This window comes from Mustela lutreola, chromosome 15 (assembly GCF_030435805.1).
Source record: "Mustela lutreola isolate mMusLut2 chromosome 15, mMusLut2.pri, whole genome shotgun sequence".
Taxonomy (NCBI): domain Eukaryota; kingdom Metazoa; phylum Chordata; class Mammalia; order Carnivora; family Mustelidae; genus Mustela; species Mustela lutreola.
Window position 1 is genome coordinate 42,216,573 of NC_081304.1, and position 21,570 is coordinate 42,238,142.

The window sequence follows — 21,570 nt, forward strand, 5'->3', positions numbered from 1 at the left end:
TTTTGCAGACGAGAAACTGAGTCCTAATGAAATTGGCCCCGGTAGTAAATGACAGAGTCGAGATTTCAACCCACACCACCACCTAACGACAGGACTGTATTCTCCTGTGGGCCTGAATCACCTCCATGGGAAGTCTAGCTGTTGAAGGTGGACCTGATTTTTGGAAACAGCCTAATGCTAAGTATTGAGTTCATGATAAAGTGTGTTCATTGCAACACTCACTGTACCTTATTTATACTCTGAGGTGTTAATGAATTTGGAAAAGGAAATCAGCCAAAGAGGAAGAATTAGAAATTTGTCATGAACTATATAGGGCTTTCAGATGATGAGCTCCTGTTCAACCCTGGGGTCTAATAGCATAGCCACTAGCCACATGGAATTACTGAGCACTTCAGCTGTGGCTAATCCCAACTGAGATATATTATAGGTGTAAAACACAAGCTGGGTTTCGAAGACTTTGTATGGAAAAGAGAATATAAAATATTTTTAAAATATTGATTACATGTTGAAATTGTATTTTAGGTATATTAGGTTAAGTAAAATACATTAAAATTAATTTCACCTGTTTCTTTTTACCTTTGTAATGTGGCTACTAGCAAATTTAAAATGACTTATGGGGCTTACACTATACTTCTATGGGACAGCACTGCTCTTGAAATGTAACAGTTCTAGCCTGCAGGCACTATGGAGAACAGTTGCTTGAATGGGAAACTGGGAAGAAAGACCACCTAAGAGCACAAGCATGAGCGTGGGGTTTCCCAAGACTCAGCAGAGGGTATCCCAAGGTGTATGTACTTCTGATCAATCAAAAAGATTCAGCAAATAAAACAAGAGTGGGAAGTGGCAGAAAAAAGAAAAATAACTAAGTGCTACTGATAAAAGCTTGTATCATAGAAATGTGTGAATTGGAATGCTTAGTTCTTGTTGCAGTTTGTCAGATGCTAGGTGAGTAGCCAAAAGGTTATAGTGCTTCCAGCAGCAAATCAGGAGAAATATGGAAGGGTAGATGAGTGGGAAAATACTGTTTATAAATAGGTAACATAAACAGAATGTTTATTGGTGGTGTTTTGCATAATTTTTAAAATTTGATGTTTTTCAAATTATAATAGATGCCTGTTATAGCAAGTGAAACAATGCAATGCAAAGATGTATTAAAGTCAAAGCCTCCTCCCATTCTACCTGTCTGAGGTAATCAATAGTGTGTACACCTTTGTAAAAAACATATGCAGGTGGGGCGCGAGTCCTGCGTCGGGCTCTCTGCTAGGCAGGGAGCCTACTCCTTCCTCTCTCTACTTGTGATCTCTGTCAAATAAATAACATCTTTAAAAATATATATATGCATACTCATACAGATTCTGTATGTCTGTTTACACATACATTTTCCTCCCCCAAATTAATATGTAGAAGGTGTCTCTGGGATTGAGGGGCTAGTGTCTTTTTTTTTTTTTTTTTTTAACTCCATTTGTACTTACTCCTTTCTTCCATTTTTTTCATGTTCTCTGACCACACACATGGAGGAGAAGAAGGCACTGAGTTCTTTACAAAAACAGCATCACTTCTTACACTTATGCATTTTTTTCTTCTCCACTCAATATCTTGTATGGAGCTGCCCTTTTTTTTTTTTTTTTTAAAGTGAACTCTGCTCCCATTGTGAGGCTTTGACTCACAGCCCCAACATCAAGAGTCGCACGCTCTACCAACTGAGCCAACTAGGTGCACCCTGTATAAACAGCCTTCTGTTAACTGATATAGATGTAACTAACTTATTTATCACTTTGTATTCCTTGCCCTTTTTTAAAAAATTGGTTTTTTTCCTCTGTTCTAATTTGTCAGAGTTTCGTGTGATAGACCTTAACTCATTACAAGCTTTTTTAAACTGTTTTTGTCCATTGACTTTTATTAATGGTATCTTTGGCCCTACATAAAAGACTTTTATTTTTAAGGTTTTATTTATTTATTTAGATTTTATTGGGGCGCCTGGGTGGTTCAGTGGGTTAAAGCCTCTGCCTTTGGCCCAGGTCATGATCCCAGGGTTCTGGGATCGAGCCCCACATCCGGCACTCTGCTCAGCAGGGAGCCTTCTTCCAACCCCCTACCTTCCCCCCCCCCCCCCCCGACCTCGGCATGCCTCTCTGCCTACTTGTGATCTCTGTCAAATAAATAAATAAAAATCTTTTTTAAAAAAGATTTTATTTATGACGGAGAGAGATAGCAAGAGAGGGAGCACAAGCACAGGGGAGCTGGAGAGGGAGAAGTAGGCTCCCGGTTGAGCAGGGAGCCTGATGCAGGGCGATCCCAGGACCCTGGGATCATGACCTGAGCCTAAGGCAGACGCTTAATGACTGACCCACCCAGGCACCCCAGATTTTATTATCAGAGAGAACACAAGTGAGAGAGAGAGAGAGCACACACAAGCAAGGAGAGCAGCAGGCAGAGGAAGAAGCAGGCTCTCCACTGAGCTAGGAGCCCGATGTGGACTGGATCCCAGGACCCTTGGCATCATGACCTGAGCCAAAGGCTAACGTTTAACTGACTGAGCCACCCAGGCATTACCATAGAAGACTTTTATGCAGTCAAGTTGTTTATCTTTCCTTTAAAAGTATCTTGATGGAGTCATTCATTCTTCACATTTTTATGTAAATGTTTTTCTTTTATAGTGCTTTCATTTTCTGTCTTGGTTTAGGTATCTCCTCCATTCCTTGAGTGTAGATCTAATCTCCCAAATGTTCTAAAATTTTTAATGTTTTGACAATTACATTTAAATCCTAAATGTATCTGGTATTAAGTTTTGTATATGATATGAAGTTGGGGTCCAAATATTTAAAAACACCTGTTTTATTTTTTAAGTAATCTCTATGCTTAACGTGGGGCAAATTTACAATCCCAAGATCAAGAGTCACCTGGTCTACCAACTGAAACAGCCAGGCATCCCAACACTTGTAGCTTTTAATTTTAGGATTAGACATTACTTATTTTGTAAAAATCCAAATACATAACCCAAATCAGCAACTCTGAGAAGTATGTACCTGGCAGTTCTAAGTGAACTCAAGGATGAAACTGTGGAATTAGTAGCCCTGCTACAATGACTGATGTGTGTATGTGTATGATGGGAGTACTGAGCAAAGGAGGCAGTGTGACAGCTGCTAATCAGTGGAGCTCCATAAACCAGCAAAATTCATGGAAAAATGGTATGTTCTCAGAATATAAGCAAAACCAAACTATAGGGAGTAAGGTAGCATGCTTTTTTGCAAATAATCATTCCTGATTAATCTATTAGAACTCATCATAGTGGCTGTATCAGTGTACTAGGGTTGCTATAACAAAATACCACAGACTGGGTGGCACAAACAACAGAAATTTATTTTCTCACAATTCCGGGGGCTATAAGTGTGAGATCAAGGTGTCAACAGAGCTGGTTTCTTCTGAGGCATTCCCATTGGCTTGTTGCAGATAGCTGTTGTCTCCCTGTATCTTCGCTCCGTCTTCCTTCTGTGTGTGTGTGTGTGTGTGTCTGTGTCCTAATTTCTTCTTTTTAAGGACACCACTCATTGGATTAAGGCCAACCCATGACCTCATTTTAACTTAATTACATCGTTAAAGACTATCTACAAATACAGTCACATTCTGAAGTACGGGGGGGTGGGGTGGGGGTTAGGACTTCAACGTATGAATGCAGGAAGGCAGACTGCAGTGTAGACACAATTCAGCTTGTAAGGGGGATTAATAATGCAGTGAATATGACTTTATTTTGAAAAAGCTTTGACAAGATTTTTACACTGAAGACTCTATTTAAATAAGTAACTAAGGAATTGTGATTACCAGTTTGTTAAATTAACGAAGAAATGAACAGATCGATACAAGGTAAAGAAATTCAGAGGTAAGAAACAATGAGTAGAATTATAAACACTTTTCTAGAAGACTATACGGATTGGTGTTAAGATGAATCTTACATATTTAGAAAAGACAGAAGGGAGTACAGCATAAAATATCCATATTGATAGCTATATCTGACTTCCTCTAGATAATGAAAAAACAGAGTTAAGAGGTGATATCAGGTGGTATATGAAAGTATTTTTAAGTGGATTTCATGTGGATAAGTACAACCTATTATATTTATAGGTCAGTGATTTTAAATGGGGGTGGAGGATAGCAGGAAAGAATGCCTTCCAGAGATAAGCATATCAAAACTGGGGGGTGAAGACAGTGCTTTTTCAAATTATACTTTCTGAAACTTCGATTTTCTGTCACCCCCTCCACTCTACATTGATAATCATTACTACAATGATCCACTGATTAAAAATGTCCACATTTGATAAATGATCCAAATTACACTTATATAATTATGGTCCCAAAGCTACCTAATATTACCTAAGAAAGGGACCCTAGAGACATGTCAACCATGTCCAAAAGACCTTCACCCAATATGCTGGTTGTGACCAGAGAGGCTATATAATGGTAGGTGACCTGAACATTAACACTGGACCAGACACAAAGCATCATAAAATCATCTACAACTTCCCTTTGAAAAAGCATCACAGAACTCTGAAGCCCAATCCCCTTCAATCAAGAACCAGTGATTATAACCTCCTCATTTTATATATAGGAAACTAAGATCCAGAGAAGTTCAAAACTGTTTAAAGACTCTGAGATAGTTATTGGTGGATCTAAGCACAAGTCTAATACTCTTAATGAGTTCAGAAACCATTAATTCCTATTTCTAGTGTTCAGGGTTTTTATCCAATATGCAGTTGTGGTCACTACAACTTTTACAAAAAAATTTAAGAAAGCTAAAATAGTATCTAAAGAGAAACAAATGAGATAAAAGGATTAATGTTAGATTTTATTATTCATTTAGAAACAGAAAAAAAGAAAATAAAGGTAGCAAAGATGGAACCAAAAATGTGGCTAGCACACAAAATATACAACATGAAATCCTAAACACTTGCTGGAAGTAGACTACAAATTAGGCTTTAAGTGGCCTAGCAGTGATATGAAGAGAAAAATACAGTCTGTTGAATATTTAGTGTCTTTAAGGTAAAACCAAATAGCAATTTAGGAAAAGCACAGTTGGGTCCAGAGGAAATTTCTCCCATGCATACTTAAATTAACATTATGAATTATAATGAACAACCTTTATAGTATATCCACAGCAGTTAAATTTCATAGGGATTTTCCTAGATTGCTAAAGTACAATCCAGAGAAAGCAATTTTGCAGAGGCCATAAAATGCCAGCTTTGTACAGGGAAAATCTGGCTTAATCCAAGGAACAGAATTAATAAACACATGTATACAGGGTGTTCCAGACTCTTTTCGGTCTGTAAAGAGAGATCAGATATAACTGAAGAATAATGAAAATGAAGACTTTGAAGGCCTCCTGGATGCATCAGTCAGAAGAGCGTGCGACTTGTGATCTCAGGGTTGGAAGTTTGAACCCCCCATTGGGTGTAGAGATTACTTATATACATAAATAAAAAAAATTTTAATGGTTTTGAGAAGTTTAAGAAAAATGAAAAGAAGTCAGTAAACGCCAGAAATACATACAAATTTAAGGTCCAGATGATTTACCTTTTCCTTTAGGAAAAGGTTCTCGAAATACATCTAACCTTAAATCTGAAGGTTGACGTCATGCCTGTTAATCCCTTGGTTTGTCCATCAGAATGTGAATCCTAGGTTATCTAGGAAAATGATCAGTTTAAGAATCTTGTCTTTTGAAGAGGTTTTGTCTTGGAAAAAAAAATTCAATAGCTATCCCAATCAGCCCTAGAAGACATTTAACCCACATTTGTTTCAGTTCCTATTCCTATTCCTTACATTTCACTTTTGAAATTTTTAAAAATTAGATGTTACAGACAGGCTTTGAGCCCCCAGGTTTTATGTTTTAACTGCATATTTAGGGGTTAAAATGCCAGCTTATGGGGCACCTGGGTGGCTCAGTGGGTTAAAGCGTCTGCCTTTGGCTCAGGTTGCCATCCTAGGGTTCTGGGATGGAGCCCCACATCGGGCTCTCTGCTCAGCAGGGAGCCTGCCTACCCCTCACGCCTGCCTCTGCCTACTTGTGATGTCTGTCAAATATTTTTTTTTAAATGCCAGCTTATGAGACCTTTGAAAAACATTCATACTGCTTCCAACAAGTCTATAAATAGCACCTTAAGGTCCCTATGAAGTGTTAATATTGCTCAAGAAAGGAAATATGGCAGGGGAGCCTGAGTGGCTTGGTTGGTTAAGCATCCAACTCCTTATTTTAGCTCAGATCATGAATTCAGGGTCGAGAGACTGAGCCCCATGTCAGGCTCTGTGCTGGGCATGGAGCCTGCTTAAGATTCTGTCTCCTTGGGGTGCCTGGGTGGTTCAGTGGATTAAGCCTCTGCCTTTAGCTCAGGTCATGATCTCAGGGTTCTGGGATAGAGCCCTGCATCAGGCTCCCTGCTTAGCAGGGAGCCTGCTTCCCCCATCTCTCTGCCTACTTCTGATCTCTCTCTCTGTCAAATACATAAATAAAATCTTAAAAAAAAAAAAAAAAAGATTCTGTCTCCTTGTGCCCCTCCCCTCTCTAATAAATAATGAAAGGAAATATGGCAGAGGGAAGGAACAGGAAAAGTAGAATAAGCCTCTGGCTGAAAGCTTCAGGGTATGAGCATTGAAGAAATGAAGCAAAGGAAAAGGTCGACACTCTGATACGAGATGTTGAATTGAGAGGTGGGTTGTATTAGAGGGTGAGGGGTCAGGAATTGTGGCTGCCAATAGCAGCATGCTCAAAATTTGAACTCTGGTCCAACAAGTATAACAGAATGGTAAGAGGCTACAGATTGAAAACAAACCAGATCATCAAAGTGGTCATAATGATATGGCAGTGGAAGAAACCCTCAGGTTCCCAGATAGGCTCAAATCTACAGTAGAGGGGCTCAAGCAAGGCTGGGATGGACCAGGTAGGACTCCAGGTTACAGTCAAAATCCTTGAAAATCATGGACTCCGATGGACTGGGCTGAGTAGCTTGCGCCTTCATGACAAAGTTCACTGGCTGCTTCTGTAGGAGCTCTGGGTCAAAGGCCACACCCCGAAAGAAAGGGTGGACCTGGAAGTGATGCAAGTAACGCAGACGCTGGAGGGGATTCTGGCATAAGAGCTGAAGGCAAATAGAGCATGAAGGGTGAGGAACTGGGATGGGAAGGGGGCTAAACAGAAAAGCTGGAAAAGGAGAAGTTCATCAAGCTGTGGAGGGCAGGAAGAAGAATCCTAAAGAATATTTGAAAGAGACAGAAACAGGCTGATTTCCGGGCAAAGGTAGGAAGAAAGAAAGGCACTGTATTGGTAAGAGAGTAGAACTGGCTCTCTCTCACAGAAGTGACCTGTTATGGATGGGGAGGATAGATGAAGGATGAAAAACTCAGAACTGGAATTTAAAGTGCAGGTTAGAAGGCGAGTGGTGAGGTGGTACTTTGATCAAGTTGGAGCACATGCCCACCCTGGCCAGATTATTAGAGGAAAGGGGAAGTATCACTTCAGTGATAGGGATAGAAGGAAAATAGTGTTCACCCTTACCTCATGGAGCAGGAGTGAGAGCCCCTGGTTAAGAGAAGCTGGGATCTCAGAACCATAGTGGGTCACACTTGCCAGCATGGCCACATGATCTCTCTCTGCAGCCACTGGGAACTGAGTTGGGCGGGGGGGGGGGGGGGGGCACAGTATCACTGGTTGGTGAGGAGTGAGGCAAGATTTCCTAAGGTCTTTTTCCCATTACAGGGCAAAGCTCCTCTCTTTGCTCAAAATCCCTACCATTCTCTCACCTTCCCAGTTGCCAGAGAGAAAAGCAAGACACCGAGGGACCACCAATCAGCAGCGTGGTTGTAAGGCCCTCCACTCAGGACCTCTGGGGCTAGATTTGAAAGACAGTTGTCATTGACATCAATCAGCTAGACTTCTGCCAACGCTTACCCCACCGGCTTTAGCCCCTCTCTCACCCATGTACTGAAGAGTGCCACAGATAGTATAGGCTCGGGTTCCCTGGGGCAGGCGGCGGGACAGACCAAAGTCTGTCAGTTTCAGATGGCCTATGAAAGATAAGGCAACAGCACCACTCTGGTCCTCCCCTCATCAGCCACGACTTATTCCCAAACTGAGGGTCCTCTCAATCTGGGGCTAGGAAAAGAAAAGGACTTACCTCGTTCATCCAGAAGGATATTCTCCATCTGAAAAATCACAGATGAGAAGTTATTAGTCATCCTCTTCCTTTTTCTTTTTTTTTTTTTTTCATCCTCTTCCTTTCAACCCTCTTCCAACACGTATATGTCCCAGCTGAGAAAAAGGCCCTATTCAATATTCAGGCCTATACATTGATGGCCCTTGCCCAAATCCTTAGCACTCCTGAAGGCCCCAAGGTCAGCTCTTCTCAGCTCCCTCCCCCGTTGCCTTCTTAGATCTGCTGGAACTTCTGAGGCCCCACTTCAGACAAAGAAAAAAGCACTTAACTCTACCTTCACATCCCGATGGATGATGCCCAAATCATGGAGATAGCCTGCAGATGACAGCAAGTTTGGGGTGTGGTAAAGCTCTCCTGTAGTTCCCATCCCATTCCTATCCCTGTTCTTTGACCTCCAGAGTTAATATCAGATCTCTTCTCTGTCCCTCCCTCTCAATTCTTCCCTCATTTCCATTACCATTCTTGTTTCACTTACACAGCACCAGAACCAGTTCAGCAGCAAAGAGGCGGATGGAAGCCTCAGCAAAGCAGCCAACAGAGGACCACAGGGAGTACAGATCTGTACTGCAGTAGCTGCACACTGCAAAGTACCAGAAGTCTAGGCAATGTTTGGGGTTACTGTTCATGGGCTCAAGGCATTTTAGGCCTCTTGCCCAAACGGATGCTACCCGTTGTTCCCTCTCTTGGGAGAGAAAAGTGCTCTGAGAAGGGAAACAGAGCAAAGGGAGGACAGGCCAAAGGAATAGGTACTCTCAGGTGGGGAGTACAATAAAAGGGTTCTTGGGAATGAGAGGCCCATCACTCACTAATGAAGAGGTGCCGTTTTCCCTGCCAGCTGTCCCCCAAACAGTGTACAAAAGGATGGTTGATCTGTCGCTAGGAATGAAGAAAACAGGAAGTTAGGGAGGTAAAATGTCACTGAGAATCAAGGCAGCCAAGAAGTCAGGATTTATCTAGTTCTGCAGAAAAGGAGCTGCTGCCCCACCTCTCAGTTCAGGTGAACTAAGTTTCCTGCCTGGTAATTCCAAAACCAGCATGATACTGAGGAACACATTATGACATGCTGGAGAGATTTCCATGGAAGGGTCTAGAATTAATTGCTGATAACTACATTTCCCAGGATCTACTTTGGTTGAAGCAGAGGGAGTGGGCAGAACCAGGAGGAGCAGGACAGTTGGGACAGGAAAGGTACTTTGTCCACCTGTGGTTTACTTCTTCCTAGGATCCATTCCTGGGCTCTGTGCATACCTGGATACTAACCTCCTCTTTGCACTGCCTCAGGATGTCCCTCTGTAGGACCTTTACCTTGGGCACCACCTATAAAAGGAGAGGAGTGGTGACTCCAACAGGTTGTTTATGCCTACCAAACCTTTCTGAAACCAAGATTGGAGGCAGGGACTAGAGAATGATGTGGAAGAGTATCTAGGTCCCTACCTTCACTGCAAATACTGCTTTCTGGCCACAGTCTAGCACCTTGAGGACTGTTCCGAAGGAGCCTTTAGCCACAAGGCCTAAAATCTGTACAGAGAAATGGAGAATAGCACAATTGAAACTCTGGCCATTCTTAGATGTCTCCCCAAGACTGAAACCCCTTCCAGGGACTGACCTACCTTCAGCTGGTGATGCCCCCTGAGGGGCCTAATGGGAAATTCCGGCAGAAAAAGGTTGACGAACTGAGGTACTGGCCACTCAGACAGAGGCTTCTCTGTTAGCAACCGGGCCGGTTCCAAGGACTCCTGGTGTAGGTATTGATGCCCCCGTAGTCCCCACAGCTCTTCCACACCTGACCTGGTAGTCCCCACACCTGACCAGAGGCTCTTCCAGCCTCGGACCCAGGGACCCCGGATGCTGTCACCCTGCTGAGAACCAAGGGAGCCACTCTAAACCTCTGCCCTTGAGGCATTACAAGTTCTTCCCATCTTAGAAGACATACCCTCAAATCACAACCTTAGGGATCCATTTTTGAGCACCAGGCAAAATTGTCATTGCCATTACCATTGCTTTGGGCCAAGGCCTAAATTTCCTGGACATGATTTAAATCCTCTAAGAAACTAGTATTTGGATATTTTTCCTCTTGAGGCATCAAGAGATTCAGCCTGTGGCTGACTAGCCTGCTAGTTCCCCTCCACAGTGGGCATCACTAACATTCTCCTCAGTTCCCTCCTAATTCAGTTCCCAGGCCTTAAGCCCATGCCCCCTTTACCTCCCCCTAAACAGGCTACCAGAGCCCCACAGCCTACCTTATGAGAAGTAGCCACCGGGGCATGTTGCCCCTGCCGACAGCTCACTGTTCCCATCCAAAGCCTCTGCCTCCTCTCCTCCTGCTAAATCTGCTGTCCTAGTTACATAAGCAACCCCTGCCCCTGATGCTACATTACACATGAGCCCCGCCTCTTCTCTGCTATTCATGACTGGAGATGCAAGTTGATGCAGCCAAACCCCACTCTTATCCCCAAATTCTATCCCCCCCCAACCCCAGTTATGAATAGGCTGAGCCAGCACTAAAATGTGTAGAGACCTATTAGAAGGCCAGTGTCAAAGCAGAGCTGGGACATATCTGTGATACAGTCTCACAGAGGAGAGAAGAGGTCATCCCCATTAAAGTGGTAGCTAGAGGATATGTCTTAGGTTGATGGGAAGGAAGAGACACAGGTTGAAATCCATGCATTTAACACACCAAAAAGAAAAAAAATCAAATTTAAAATATATATTTTTTTCTCTTTAAGTTGTTTTCTTACCATTCTCCAGGGTATACCCCAAGGGGACACATGGCCAGCCCTGGCATCTATTGCCATCTTCCCAAGTGAACTTGGCACAGATTGAGAAGGGGCTGATCTCCCCCCAGAACCCTAATACCTCTCATACAAGGCAGTGGAATGAGGAACAGGAGATCGACTCCTCCCCTCAACTTTCTAACACAGAGGGAGAGCAATTACACTTAGAAATATATATGTATATATTTATATATAGGTCTATAAAAATTTATCACACTTGATCAGAACTGTCCCTCCCACCCTTTCAGTTGGCCCCAATGGAACCAGATCCTAGTCCTGGGCCCATTCCCTGGGTCATACTCTCTTGATGCCTCTCTGGCCCTTGGCTTGCTGATCAGTGTGAGGTAGAACTCAGCGTTATTATCCACTGTATTCTGCAGGGAAAAGGCCAGCTGCTAAAATAGCAGTGCCTCTCTCCACAGTACCCTGTGGGCTCCTGACCTCCCACAAATCCTGATGGGTAAAGGGAAGCACCTCCCACCCCACAAGTCCCTGGGGCCCAAGCCAGAGTCAGATCCTGTACTGCAGCCACTCTTGGATGCTGGATCACTTGCGCCTCCCAAAGATGGACTTCTTGCCAGGGTTCTTGTTGCCCACACTTAAACCGATGAGGAGCCGGGCTTTCTCCTCCTCTTCCTGCTGTTGCATGTTGAGGTCTGATTTAGTTTCTAGCTTTCCCCGGACCTCAGACCCTGCTGCAGGCTTCAGCCTTAGCTTCTCTTTGATTACCTGATAGGTTAGAGAGGAGTAAAAGGGAAGGTAAATATTAGCGGTACAAGCAGAATAAATCAATGTGAACAAGTCAATAAAGATTTATTAAGCTTACATGAAGGCACAGCGGGGCAATTCAAATTATAAAATAATCTCTGCTTTTAAGAAGCTTACAGTCTAATTAGAACCCACTCTGAACCTCAAGTTGTGTCAGCCCTCAGTTTCCTAAAAATCAACTGTTAAGATATACAAAATACTCAGTAACCATCTAATTTAATCATCTGACCAAAGTCACAGAGTGGGTAGGGATAGAAGTTGCTCACTTCATTCAGCTGCCCATCCCCAAAGGCTGCTTGTCCTACATATATCCTACAATGAAATGCACCTGAGCACAGGATCTGTTTGCCAGCTCCTGCTAACCAAACCTCCACAAACTCTGCCGGCATACCTGGGCAACCAGGGCTTTGCGGCTGTCCCGCTTGACAGCCATGGCAAAGTCGAGCCATGTCCAGGTGTTGTTGTGGTACTCCAGACAGGGCAGCACCAGGTTAAGGTCACCCCAATCCACACTGTTCTTCTCACCCTGCAAGAGAAGGTGAGGGAGGGGACAGAGAAAAGAAGAATCAAAAGACATATCAGCTGCCATTTTTAATTCAAGCCATACCTGAATCCGAGCCCAATGCTTTCCTACAGCAGCAGTTTAGCTACTGATTTCCCTTTACCTCATCCTGTAATGGTACTGACTCCCACAGACCAGCTTCACAAACTAGACGGTGGTGCCTAACTTTACTCTCTGATCTTATCTGGTTCCATTCCCACCCTATTCTAGAAAGTACTGGGGAGAAGCAGACCTTGTAGCTGACGCACAGAGGAACCTGTGGAATCTTTATGTAGATGAACGAGTTGTTCATGGCAGCTCGCTCTTTCATCTTGTCAATATCATCCACAGGGTGCTAGGAAAGGCAGGAAAGGAATGTGAGTCCCTGAAACCATCGGAAGAAACTTAGGACCCCAAACATCTCCATCTCCTTTCATCCCTGGAAAAGAATGAAGAAATCCCTAGTGGGGCCAAACAGAGAACCCCAGGACTTTCCCATCTCTCCATCATTAGGGGCATGTGTGGTACCTCAGGTACTTTCCGAAATGACCTCCTGACGCCAGAACTCCGATTTAAGCCTTGTGCCACACCCTTCCCAGCGCCCAGTGGTGCCGCATCATCTGTTGCAATCAGCTGCCGAGGCTTCACCACTGGTATCCCTACGAGAAAGCAAGCAAACCAGCTGCTATCCTCTTTCTGAAGCTTTAGCTATCTCTGGGGCCACTACCCCAGTCTTCTGGAGCTCCACCATAAAAGTTCTCACCAGTAGTCACCAGTTTGGACTTATCTTCTTCATCTCCAACCTCATCATCTTCCACACTTCGGCCAGGAAAGAAAAAGCCCATTATTCTATGGAAGAACTGGTGTGTCAGCTGGATGGTGAGAGGCACCACATTTACCTAAAGAGGAAAAAGGCTGAAGAAGCAATTAAGCTCAGACATCATCCCTCAGTTTTACCTACCCCTAATGTAGCACAGTAACACACAGATAGCTTTTGAGTGCCTTTGTTTCTGTATCCCCAAAGGACTGTATACTAACCTCAAAATGTTCCTTAACAGAAATACCCCCAACAGGGGGCCGGACTTTGCTGAAGAGGCGAAGGGCCAGCTGTCGCCCAGACTGGCAAGAGCTCTGGGGCCGCAGGACTACCTACAGGATAATGAGTAACAAATCAATCCACAAGTCTGTTCAAACTACGAGAAAAAGCAATGGTCTTGCTAAGCTGGGCAAGCTTTCAACCTCTCAGATCACCACACTACCTCCCACCCTGGATTTATGTGAAAGGGCCCTTACACATACCCTGTGTTAGGGAGCACCTGGGTGGCTCAGTTAAGCATCTGACTCTTGATTTACACTCAGGTCATGATCTCAGGGTCATGAGATCTAGCCCTGTGTCGGGCTCTGCACTGAGCACAAAGTCTGTATGGGATTCTCTCTTTTCCTCTCCCTCTGCCCCTCTTCTCTCTCTCTCTCTTTCAAATAAATAAAATCTTACAAATGCCCTTTGTTAGGAAGCATGAGAATGGGGGAGGAATGGGGAAATAAGACTTGCCTTATAGATCGCATTGGGGAGGAGGTTGTTCATAGTGAACCAGCCCAACTCCAGAAGATGTTCTGCTGTGTCATCAGACTTATTCACCTATAAAAAGATTTCCCACCACCCCCCCGACCCAATATACTATAATTAGCCTTTCTCAGGAGCTTGCCAGAGAATGGCTACATATCCTATTTTTAGGTTCTCCAAGTGTCTAATCCCAACCTTTGGCATCCCTTTCAATTTCATACAATCAATTCACCCTTTCATCCAGTGTTTCTCATGGGCACTACTGGCGAGGGCACTGTTGGCAAGGACGCTAAGTGCCAATAGCATTTCCCAGTCACTGTGATATTTTAAAAATGGTCTTACATATTTCCAAACTCCCAGGGGGAAAAGGGTGTGGAATAATGAATCATGTTCTCTCCTCCATGCCATTAGTTACTTATTGCTGGAGAGCTGAATGTCCATATAGATTTAACAAGGCTATTCCAAGCTGGACTTGGAAAATGACTTCCCTCTGGGCCATATTTCTAGGGATACTCTTATTCAGTGAAAGAAGCATTTGATCAAGCTCATCTATATCTGTGTAATTTCAAAGTACAAACAATTGTGTCTGAGGAGAACTATGCTCATGTCTCTACCATCAGTAACATCATCAGTAATTATATAATAATTAGCCTCTTTGTGTCTCTTTCTATAAGAGTCCTGAGACAGGTCAATGCCTCTCAACACAGTTTGCCTTTGTATACTCGATACCTTGCTATAGAGGAACCGCTGCAGCTCCAGTTCAGCAATTCCTAGCTGTCCGTCTTCCTCTGTCAAGCGCCATCGTGCCTGAGCAAAGTAGAACTCAGTGCGACGGACAACACTCACATCTTCTTGTTGCTTTCGCAATTCCATCTTATTGGCCTGTTGCAACTGGAAGTCCTTAAAACACCTGCAGATGGACAGGAGGGCCAGAGCCAATAACGGTAACAGCATTTGGGTTAGGGTGGGGTGGAATGCTCTAGAATGATGCAGGAGGTAAACCCAGAGATGGACCTATTTTGGAACAGGTACTCCCTAAATTTTTTCCACTGGATTCACTGCTCCTCACACCTGGAGCCTGGGAGCTAAAGCCCATCCTTAAGTTCCACAGCTGCTGCTGCTTTTTTTTGTTTTTTTAAGTAATCTCTACAGCCAATCTGGGGCTTAAACTCATGATCCCGACATCAAGAGTTGCATGCTCTACTGACTGAGCCAGCCAGGCATCCCCCGCAGCTAATAAAATATTCTCTGCCCAGGGATGTCTGGGTGGCTCAGTCGGTTGAGCCACTGCCTTCAGCTCAGGTCATGATCCCAGGGTCCTGCGATCGAGTCCCACATTGGGTTCCTCGCTTGGCGGGGAGCCTGCTTCTCTCTCCGCGTCTGCCTGCTACTCTACTTGCTTGTGCGCACGCTCACTCTCTCTCTGACAAATAAATAAATTAATTAATTAAATCTTTTTAAAAAAAGCCTATGCCCACTCATAAACCCCTATGATTGTATCTGCAATTGTGCTCCTTACTGATCAACTTCAAGACATTTTATTGTCAGTTCATCTGCACACAGCAAGGCCACAAAAGTGATCTTTCCAAACCATTTGGTTTTCTTCTTTCCTAAGAGGTACTCTAATGAAGAGTCAAAGGAGGGGGTCTCTTATTCTCAGTCTTTTGGCCAAGTCCAGCCAGGTTCATTCAGGAAGTATCCAAATCTATATCAGCCTTCAATGATGTGCACGAGACCCAAAGACTATCATTAACATGGGCAAGGAAGGGGCACTTGGGTGGCTCAGTGGGTTGAGGCCTCTGCCTTTGGCTCGGGTCATGATTTCAGGGTCCTGGGATCAAGCCACGTGTTGGGCTCTCTGCTTGGCAGGGAGCCTGCTTCCCCCCTCTCTCTGCCTGCCTCTCTGCCTGCTTGTGATTTCTGTCTCTCAAATAAATAAATAAAAACCTTTAAAAAAAAGAAAAAAAAACATGGGCAAGGAAGAGAGATCAACCCTAGCTGGGGCACCGGAAAGAGGCAGAGAAAGAATGCTGTGGCACCTGATGAGGATATTAAGTTCTTCGCTTTCCAGCTGTAAACTGGCCTTCTCCTGGTTTAGCTGTAACTGAAGCTTTTGGTTCAGGTCAAGCAGGTTCTCATTCTTGCTGTCATCCTGCAAAGACTAGGGATCCAGGGCAGGAGAAACTGAGAGGAGATCTCCCTTGTCCTAGAAGAACACCCTCTCCTCAGACTGCCCCGGTAACTACCTTCATGATAGAATATATCTGCTTTTCCAGCTGCCGTATCTGGGCCACATGCTGCCGCACAGCCTCCTGCAAATGTAGTATGCTACTGCGCTGTTCCTCAGGATTGCTAGAGATCTCGAGCTGAAACCTGACCCGCTGCTTCTTCTCACTATGTTCCTGAAGCAGTGGAAAAGGAAATGAACAAGATTTCTTAACAGTTGTCTTGCAGTAAAGTGAAACAGAAAAAGTGACAAGGAATATGGATCTCTTCTAGAAAGCTTACCTGTATCTGTCAGCGTTAGTAGCAAGTGTAAGGGGTAGGCCCATGCAGAAGTAGTAAAGATTTCACAGTAAGCCAGTCCCACAGGGTAGGAATGGAGGTGATAGTGGGGACTAGTTACTAATTTCAGAGGTATCAAAGTGACTGAGTAGAGAACTGACCAAGAAAAACAATCAAGTAAACAAGCTCTACAGTCTCCGGAACACTCAAGGCCCTTCCTGGGTAAGTGAAATTTCAACGGCTACTACTGATTAACAGAGGATGTACCAATCACAAGGCCCTTTTTCAGTCTGAATCATGGCTTTTCTTACTGGACCCCAAATAAAGCACAAGGTCTATGGGTTCCTATGAGGCTAACTGGCATTCTATAAAGGCTCATGCTCACCTTCCGCTTAGGTTCTACATGGAGCAGCAGGTTGTTGACAATGTCCAGGATCATGGCATACTGAGCCGGGTTGGTGGAGATTTCCAGCTCATGATGAATAAGGGTAAAGGTATCCACAGCCCCTACGTAATTATTAGCAGCTAAGTAAGAAACTCAAGGTTCTCTCTAAATACCTACCCCATCTTTAAACCCATACTTGAAACTTCTCCTGTTAACCCCATAGAAACAGCTTAGTGAGATGCTCATGGGTAGAAATATGTTTGCTTATTTTGGAATCAAACAATTCCCATTCATCCCAGTTCCCTCCAAGAGCACACTTCAGCCTCTTACAGCAGACCTTACATAATGCAGAACAAAGTAATGTCCAGTGCACAGTGGGACTTCTAATAACACTACTGACTCAGAACCATGAAGGAAGCAACTACTTTCACAAGTATCCTAGTCCCCTTCTAAAAGTCTTTCAAGCCCTGAATACCTTCCTGTTTCTTTAGGAGATCTTCCTTTTCCTGGTTCTCATGGACCTCAGGTGGTTTAATCTGAGTTGCCAGCTCAGGATCAATGTCATGGCTGTAACTGATATAGTACATTCGGCAGCTACAGCGTGAAATGATCCGCTGGACTTGCTGGGCTTGTTGCGCTTCAGCTGGCTGGTTCCAATCTGGGAAGAGGTGGGAAAGAGATAAAAGACATTCTCAAAAAAGGTACTGTAAGAGCTAGGAGTGATGTCTCTGGCTACATGTGATGTCTAGGGAATTCTATAGACACTTGCTTTCAATCTAGCCTAACACAAAATGGTCCTACCCAGCATATGTTAATCTTGAGAGTATGTATGAAAATGCGCCTCTCTTCCTAACCACATGATGGGGAATAAGAGAGAGCTGACCTGTGGTGGTGGTAACCATGCCTCCCACTGCCTGCCCGCTCTCCATCAGCTCCTGCACAGAATCCAGACTACGCTGCCGGTGCTCCTCGATATTCTTTACCTGAAGAGAGAGATACAGGTATATTTAACTCCTGGCCAACTGGGTCACAGACCTCTAAGATGCAAGAAGTTATACTTACTATTCAGACTTCCACTGCCTAGAATAGCCTAAGGATCTCCCATGGTATAAGACATACGTGACTTCCTCCTGGCCCAAACCACTCAAATTCCCCAAAGCCAAATGATTTACATGCACATTTGCCAAACCTGCAGGCCTGAGGCCAGAAAAGCAAGCTAGGTTAAAATTAAATCCTGTCCTACCTCACACCCATTAGGATAGCGACTATCAAAAAAAAAAAAAAAAAGAGAGAGAGAGAATATACCAAATGCTGGCAAGGGTGTGCTGAAATTGGATTCCTTGTGCACTGTTGGGGATGTGTCAAATGGTATAATGGTACTGTGGCAAATACTACCTCAAGCACAATTCCTCAAAAAGTTAAGAACAGAATTACTATATGATCCAGCAATTCTACTTCTGGATATATACACAAAAGAACTGAAAGCAGGGTCTTGAAGAGATTTGTATATGTTCATATGGCATTATTCACAATAGCTAAAATATGGAAGAAACCCAAATATCCATTGGTAGAAGAATGGATAAGCAACATGTGGTGTATACACACACACACACACACACACACACACACACACACAATGGAATTCAGTCTTAAAAAGGAAGATGCTGGGGCACCTGGGTGCTCAGTTGGTTAAGTGTCCAACACTTGATTTTGGCTCAGGTCATAATCTCAGGATTGTGAGATCAAGCCCCACACTGGGCTCTGCATTGTGCACAGAGCCTGCTTAAGATTCTCTGCCCTTCCCCCTACCTGCCTCTCTCTCTCTTTCCCACTTCCTTTCTCCCTCTCTTAAAAAAAAAAAAAAGGAAGACGCTACAACACAGATAAACCTTGAAGAGATTCTAGAAAGTGAAATTAAGTCAGTTACAACAAAAAGACAAGTGCTATATGATTTCATTTATATGAGATACTTAAGAATAGTCAAAACTAGGGGTGCCTGGGTAGCTCAGTGGGTTAAAGCTTCTGGCTTCGGCTCAGGTCATGGTCCCAGGGTCCTGGGATCGAGCCCTGCATGGGGCTCTCTGCTCGGCAGGGAGTCTGCTTCCTTTCCTCTCTCTCTGCCTGCCTCTCTGCTTACTTGTGATCTCTGTCTGTGAAATGAACAAATAAAATCTTAAAAAAAAAAAAAAGAATATTCAAAACTAGGGGCGCCTCGGTGGCTCAGTGGGTTAAGCCTGTCTTCAGCTCAGGTCATGATCTCGGGGTCCTGGGACTGAGCCCTGCATCTGGCTCTCTGCTCAGCGGGGAGCCTGATTCCCCCTCTGTCTCTGCCTGCCTCTCTGCCTACTTGTGATAACTGTCTGTCAAATAAATAAATAAAAACTTAAAAAAAAAAAAAAAAAGAATAGTCAAAACTAGATGCTTAGGTGGCTCAGTCATTAAGTGTCTGCCTTCAGCTGGGGTCATGATCCCAGCGAACAGGGATCAAGGACCCCTGAGCAGAGAGCCTGCTTCTCCCTCTTCCACTCCCCCTGCTGGTGTTCCCTCTCTCACTGTCTATATCAAATAAAATCTTAAAAAAACAAAACCAAAAATGAATAGTCAAAATTATAGAGACAGAAAGTACAATGGTAGTTGTTAAGGACTGAAAAGGGGGAGGTGGGGAGTTATTGTTTAATGGGTACAATTTCAGTTTTACAAGATGAGGAGTCATGGAAATGGATAGTAGTGATGGTTGAATAACATCATGAATATATTTAATACCACCAAACTTTATACTTAAAAATGGTTAAAACAATAAATTTTGTATGTATTTTACCAAGATTAAGAAAACAGGAAAAAATTCAAATCATGTTAAGCACAACAAATTTGATCAAAACCAATGACTTTCCCACCCACTTTGATATTCATGTGTTCATCTTCAGATGATCACTCTGACACTTACTATGGGGTAAGGGGAATGAATTTTTTTTTTTTTAAAGATTTTATTTATTTATTTGACAGACAGAGATCACAAGTAGGCAGAGAGGTAGGCAGGCAGAGAGAGAGGAGGAGGAAGCAGGCTCTCTGCTGAGCTAAGTCTCTGCTAAGCTTAAGTCAAAATGAGTAACAGAATGAGTGATATGGATAGACCATAAGCAAATCTGCCAAGTCACAAAAAATTCATATAGGAAAGGCAAGATGAAAGTCCTCTGCCAACTCCGTAAAGGACACCATAAGCAAAACAAACAGGCTGGAAGAATGAATGGAAGAAGATATTTGCAAATGATACATAAGGAACTCCTCCAACTCAACATCAAAAAAACATTAATCCAATTTAAAAATGGGCAGAGGACCTGAGTAGATGTTTTTCCAAAAAAGACATACAGATGTCTAACAGAAACACGAAAAGATGTTCAACATCACTGATCATCAGGGTAATGCAAATCAAAACCACTTCACACCAAAATAGCTAATATCAGGGTTTCTGGTTGGATCAGTCGGTTCAACGATCGACTCTTGGTTTCAGCTCAGGTCATGATTTCAGGGCTTCAGCTTGGCACTCAGCATGGAGTCTGCTCCAGATTCTCTCTCCCTCTCTCTCTCCCTCTGCCCCTACCCCTGAACACCCATGCACAACAAGCACACTTTTTCCCTCTCTCAAATAAATAAATTTTTTTTAAGATTTTTTATTTATTTATTTGACAGAGAGAGATCACAAGTAGGCAGAGAGGCAGGCAGAGAGAGAGAGAGGAGGAAGCAGACTCCCCGCTGAGCAGAGAGCCCGATGCGGGATTCGATCCCAGGACCCTGAGATCATGACCTGAGCCAAAGGCAGCGGCTTAACCCACTGAGCCACCCAGGCGCCCAATAAATTTTTTTTTTTAAAAAAGATTAGAAAAAAAAAAAAAAGATTTTATTTATTTATTTGAGAGAGATCACAAGGAGGCAGAGAAGCAGGCAGAGAAAGAGGAGGAAGCAGGCTCCTCGCCAAGCAGAAAGCCAGGACCCAGGGATCATGACCTGAGCCTAAGGCAGAGGCCTTAACCAACCCACTGAGCCACCCAGGCGCCCCAAATAAATAAAATCTAAAAAAAAAAAAAAAAAAACCCACCCACAAAGTCCCTCCCATCTAAGCCAAATCCACATTCTATTCTAATGCTAATACCATAGCCTGACAGGGAATAAAGGGTTCACAAGCAAAAGAAGGCATGCCTGAAAGCAGCAGAGGCCCAGAAAATGCGAGATCTTACATAGCTCATCTTGCCCACCTCTGCCTGAGCAGTTAGAATATTCTGTGCCTACCTCCTGCGACTACTGGTAAAGAGCACGGTTTGTTTGAACCACAGCTGTAATATGATACATTACATGACCTCTCATATTATCAACAACCTGACCCTTCCTTGGCTTGACATCTGATTAAATGATTACCTTGTATGTAATTACATCTGAGGTTGCTAGATTTGAGCCCAAAGGTTGTTGGAATAAGAAGCACCAGGCAGGGAAGAGGGATTAGCTTTTTCCCCATTGAGTATAATGGCAAATGAAGTTACCACACTGGTGCTTAACAGATGCAGCTGGATGCATAAGCTGTTTGGGTGTACCATGCCCAGCACAACGTGACCACTTCACGCCTGTGCAAGAATACTGGGTAGGTGGGGCGCCTGGGTGGCTCAGTTGGTTGGACCCACATCGGGCTCCCAGCTCCATGGGGAGTCTGCTTCTCCCTCTGACTTCTCCTCGCTCATGCTCTCTCTCTGTCTTTCTCTCAAATAAATAAATAAAATCTTTAAAAAAAAAAAAAAGAATACTGGCTAGGTACATCTTACCTTACAAACTAAGATCTCTCAATAATT

At 43.7% G+C, this 21,570-nt stretch overlaps 2 protein-coding genes across 7 annotated transcripts in view; both read right to left on the minus strand.

Annotated features, from left to right (window-relative positions):
- Positions 1-3,339: 3,339 nt before the first annotated feature.
- Positions 3,340-10,229, minus strand: RSKR (ribosomal protein S6 kinase related). The gene is made up of 12 exons (XM_059147412.1): positions 10,194-10,229; positions 9,809-10,078; positions 9,633-9,716; positions 9,447-9,515; positions 9,005-9,074; positions 8,674-8,778; positions 8,473-8,513; positions 8,160-8,187; positions 7,960-8,049; positions 7,786-7,874; positions 7,541-7,651; positions 3,340-7,124 (listed from the first exon to the last, which is right to left on the minus strand). Exons 1-12 carry the CDS (start codon positions 10,227-10,229, stop codon positions 6,903-6,905), a joined length of 1,215 nt encoding a protein of 404 aa, XP_059003395.1. The 3' UTR covers positions 3,340-6,902.
- Positions 10,230-10,890: 661 nt separating this feature from the next.
- BLTP2 (bridge-like lipid transfer protein family member 2) overlaps positions 10,891-21,570 on the minus strand; it is a 32,571-nt gene continuing 21,891 nt past the window's right edge. For 2 of the 6 annotated variants that reach the window (XM_059149191.1, XM_059149194.1), the window contains exons 27-39: positions 17,619-17,718; positions 17,211-17,393; positions 16,736-16,857; positions 16,092-16,247; positions 15,885-16,006; positions 14,575-14,755; positions 13,830-13,920; positions 13,320-13,426; positions 13,045-13,180; positions 12,810-12,940; positions 12,535-12,636; positions 12,132-12,266; positions 10,891-11,701 (exon numbers count right to left, since the gene is read on the minus strand). In XM_059149191.1, coding sequence (XP_059005174.1) covers positions 11,519-11,701; positions 12,132-12,266; positions 12,535-12,636; positions 12,810-12,940; positions 13,045-13,180; positions 13,320-13,426; positions 13,830-13,920; positions 14,575-14,755; positions 15,885-16,006; positions 16,092-16,247; positions 16,736-16,857; positions 17,211-17,393; positions 17,619-17,718 — 1,749 coding nt within the window. In that variant the 3' untranslated portion in view covers positions 10,891-11,518. Of the gene's footprint in view, positions 11,702-12,131; positions 12,267-12,534; positions 12,721-12,809; positions 12,941-13,044; positions 13,197-13,319; positions 13,431-13,829; positions 13,921-14,574; positions 14,756-15,884; positions 16,007-16,091; positions 16,248-16,735; positions 16,858-17,210; positions 17,394-17,618; positions 17,719-21,570 lie in introns of those variants that run through there. The other 4 variants (XM_059149190.1, XM_059149193.1, XR_009348069.1 and 1 more) reach the window with 4 other exon arrangements.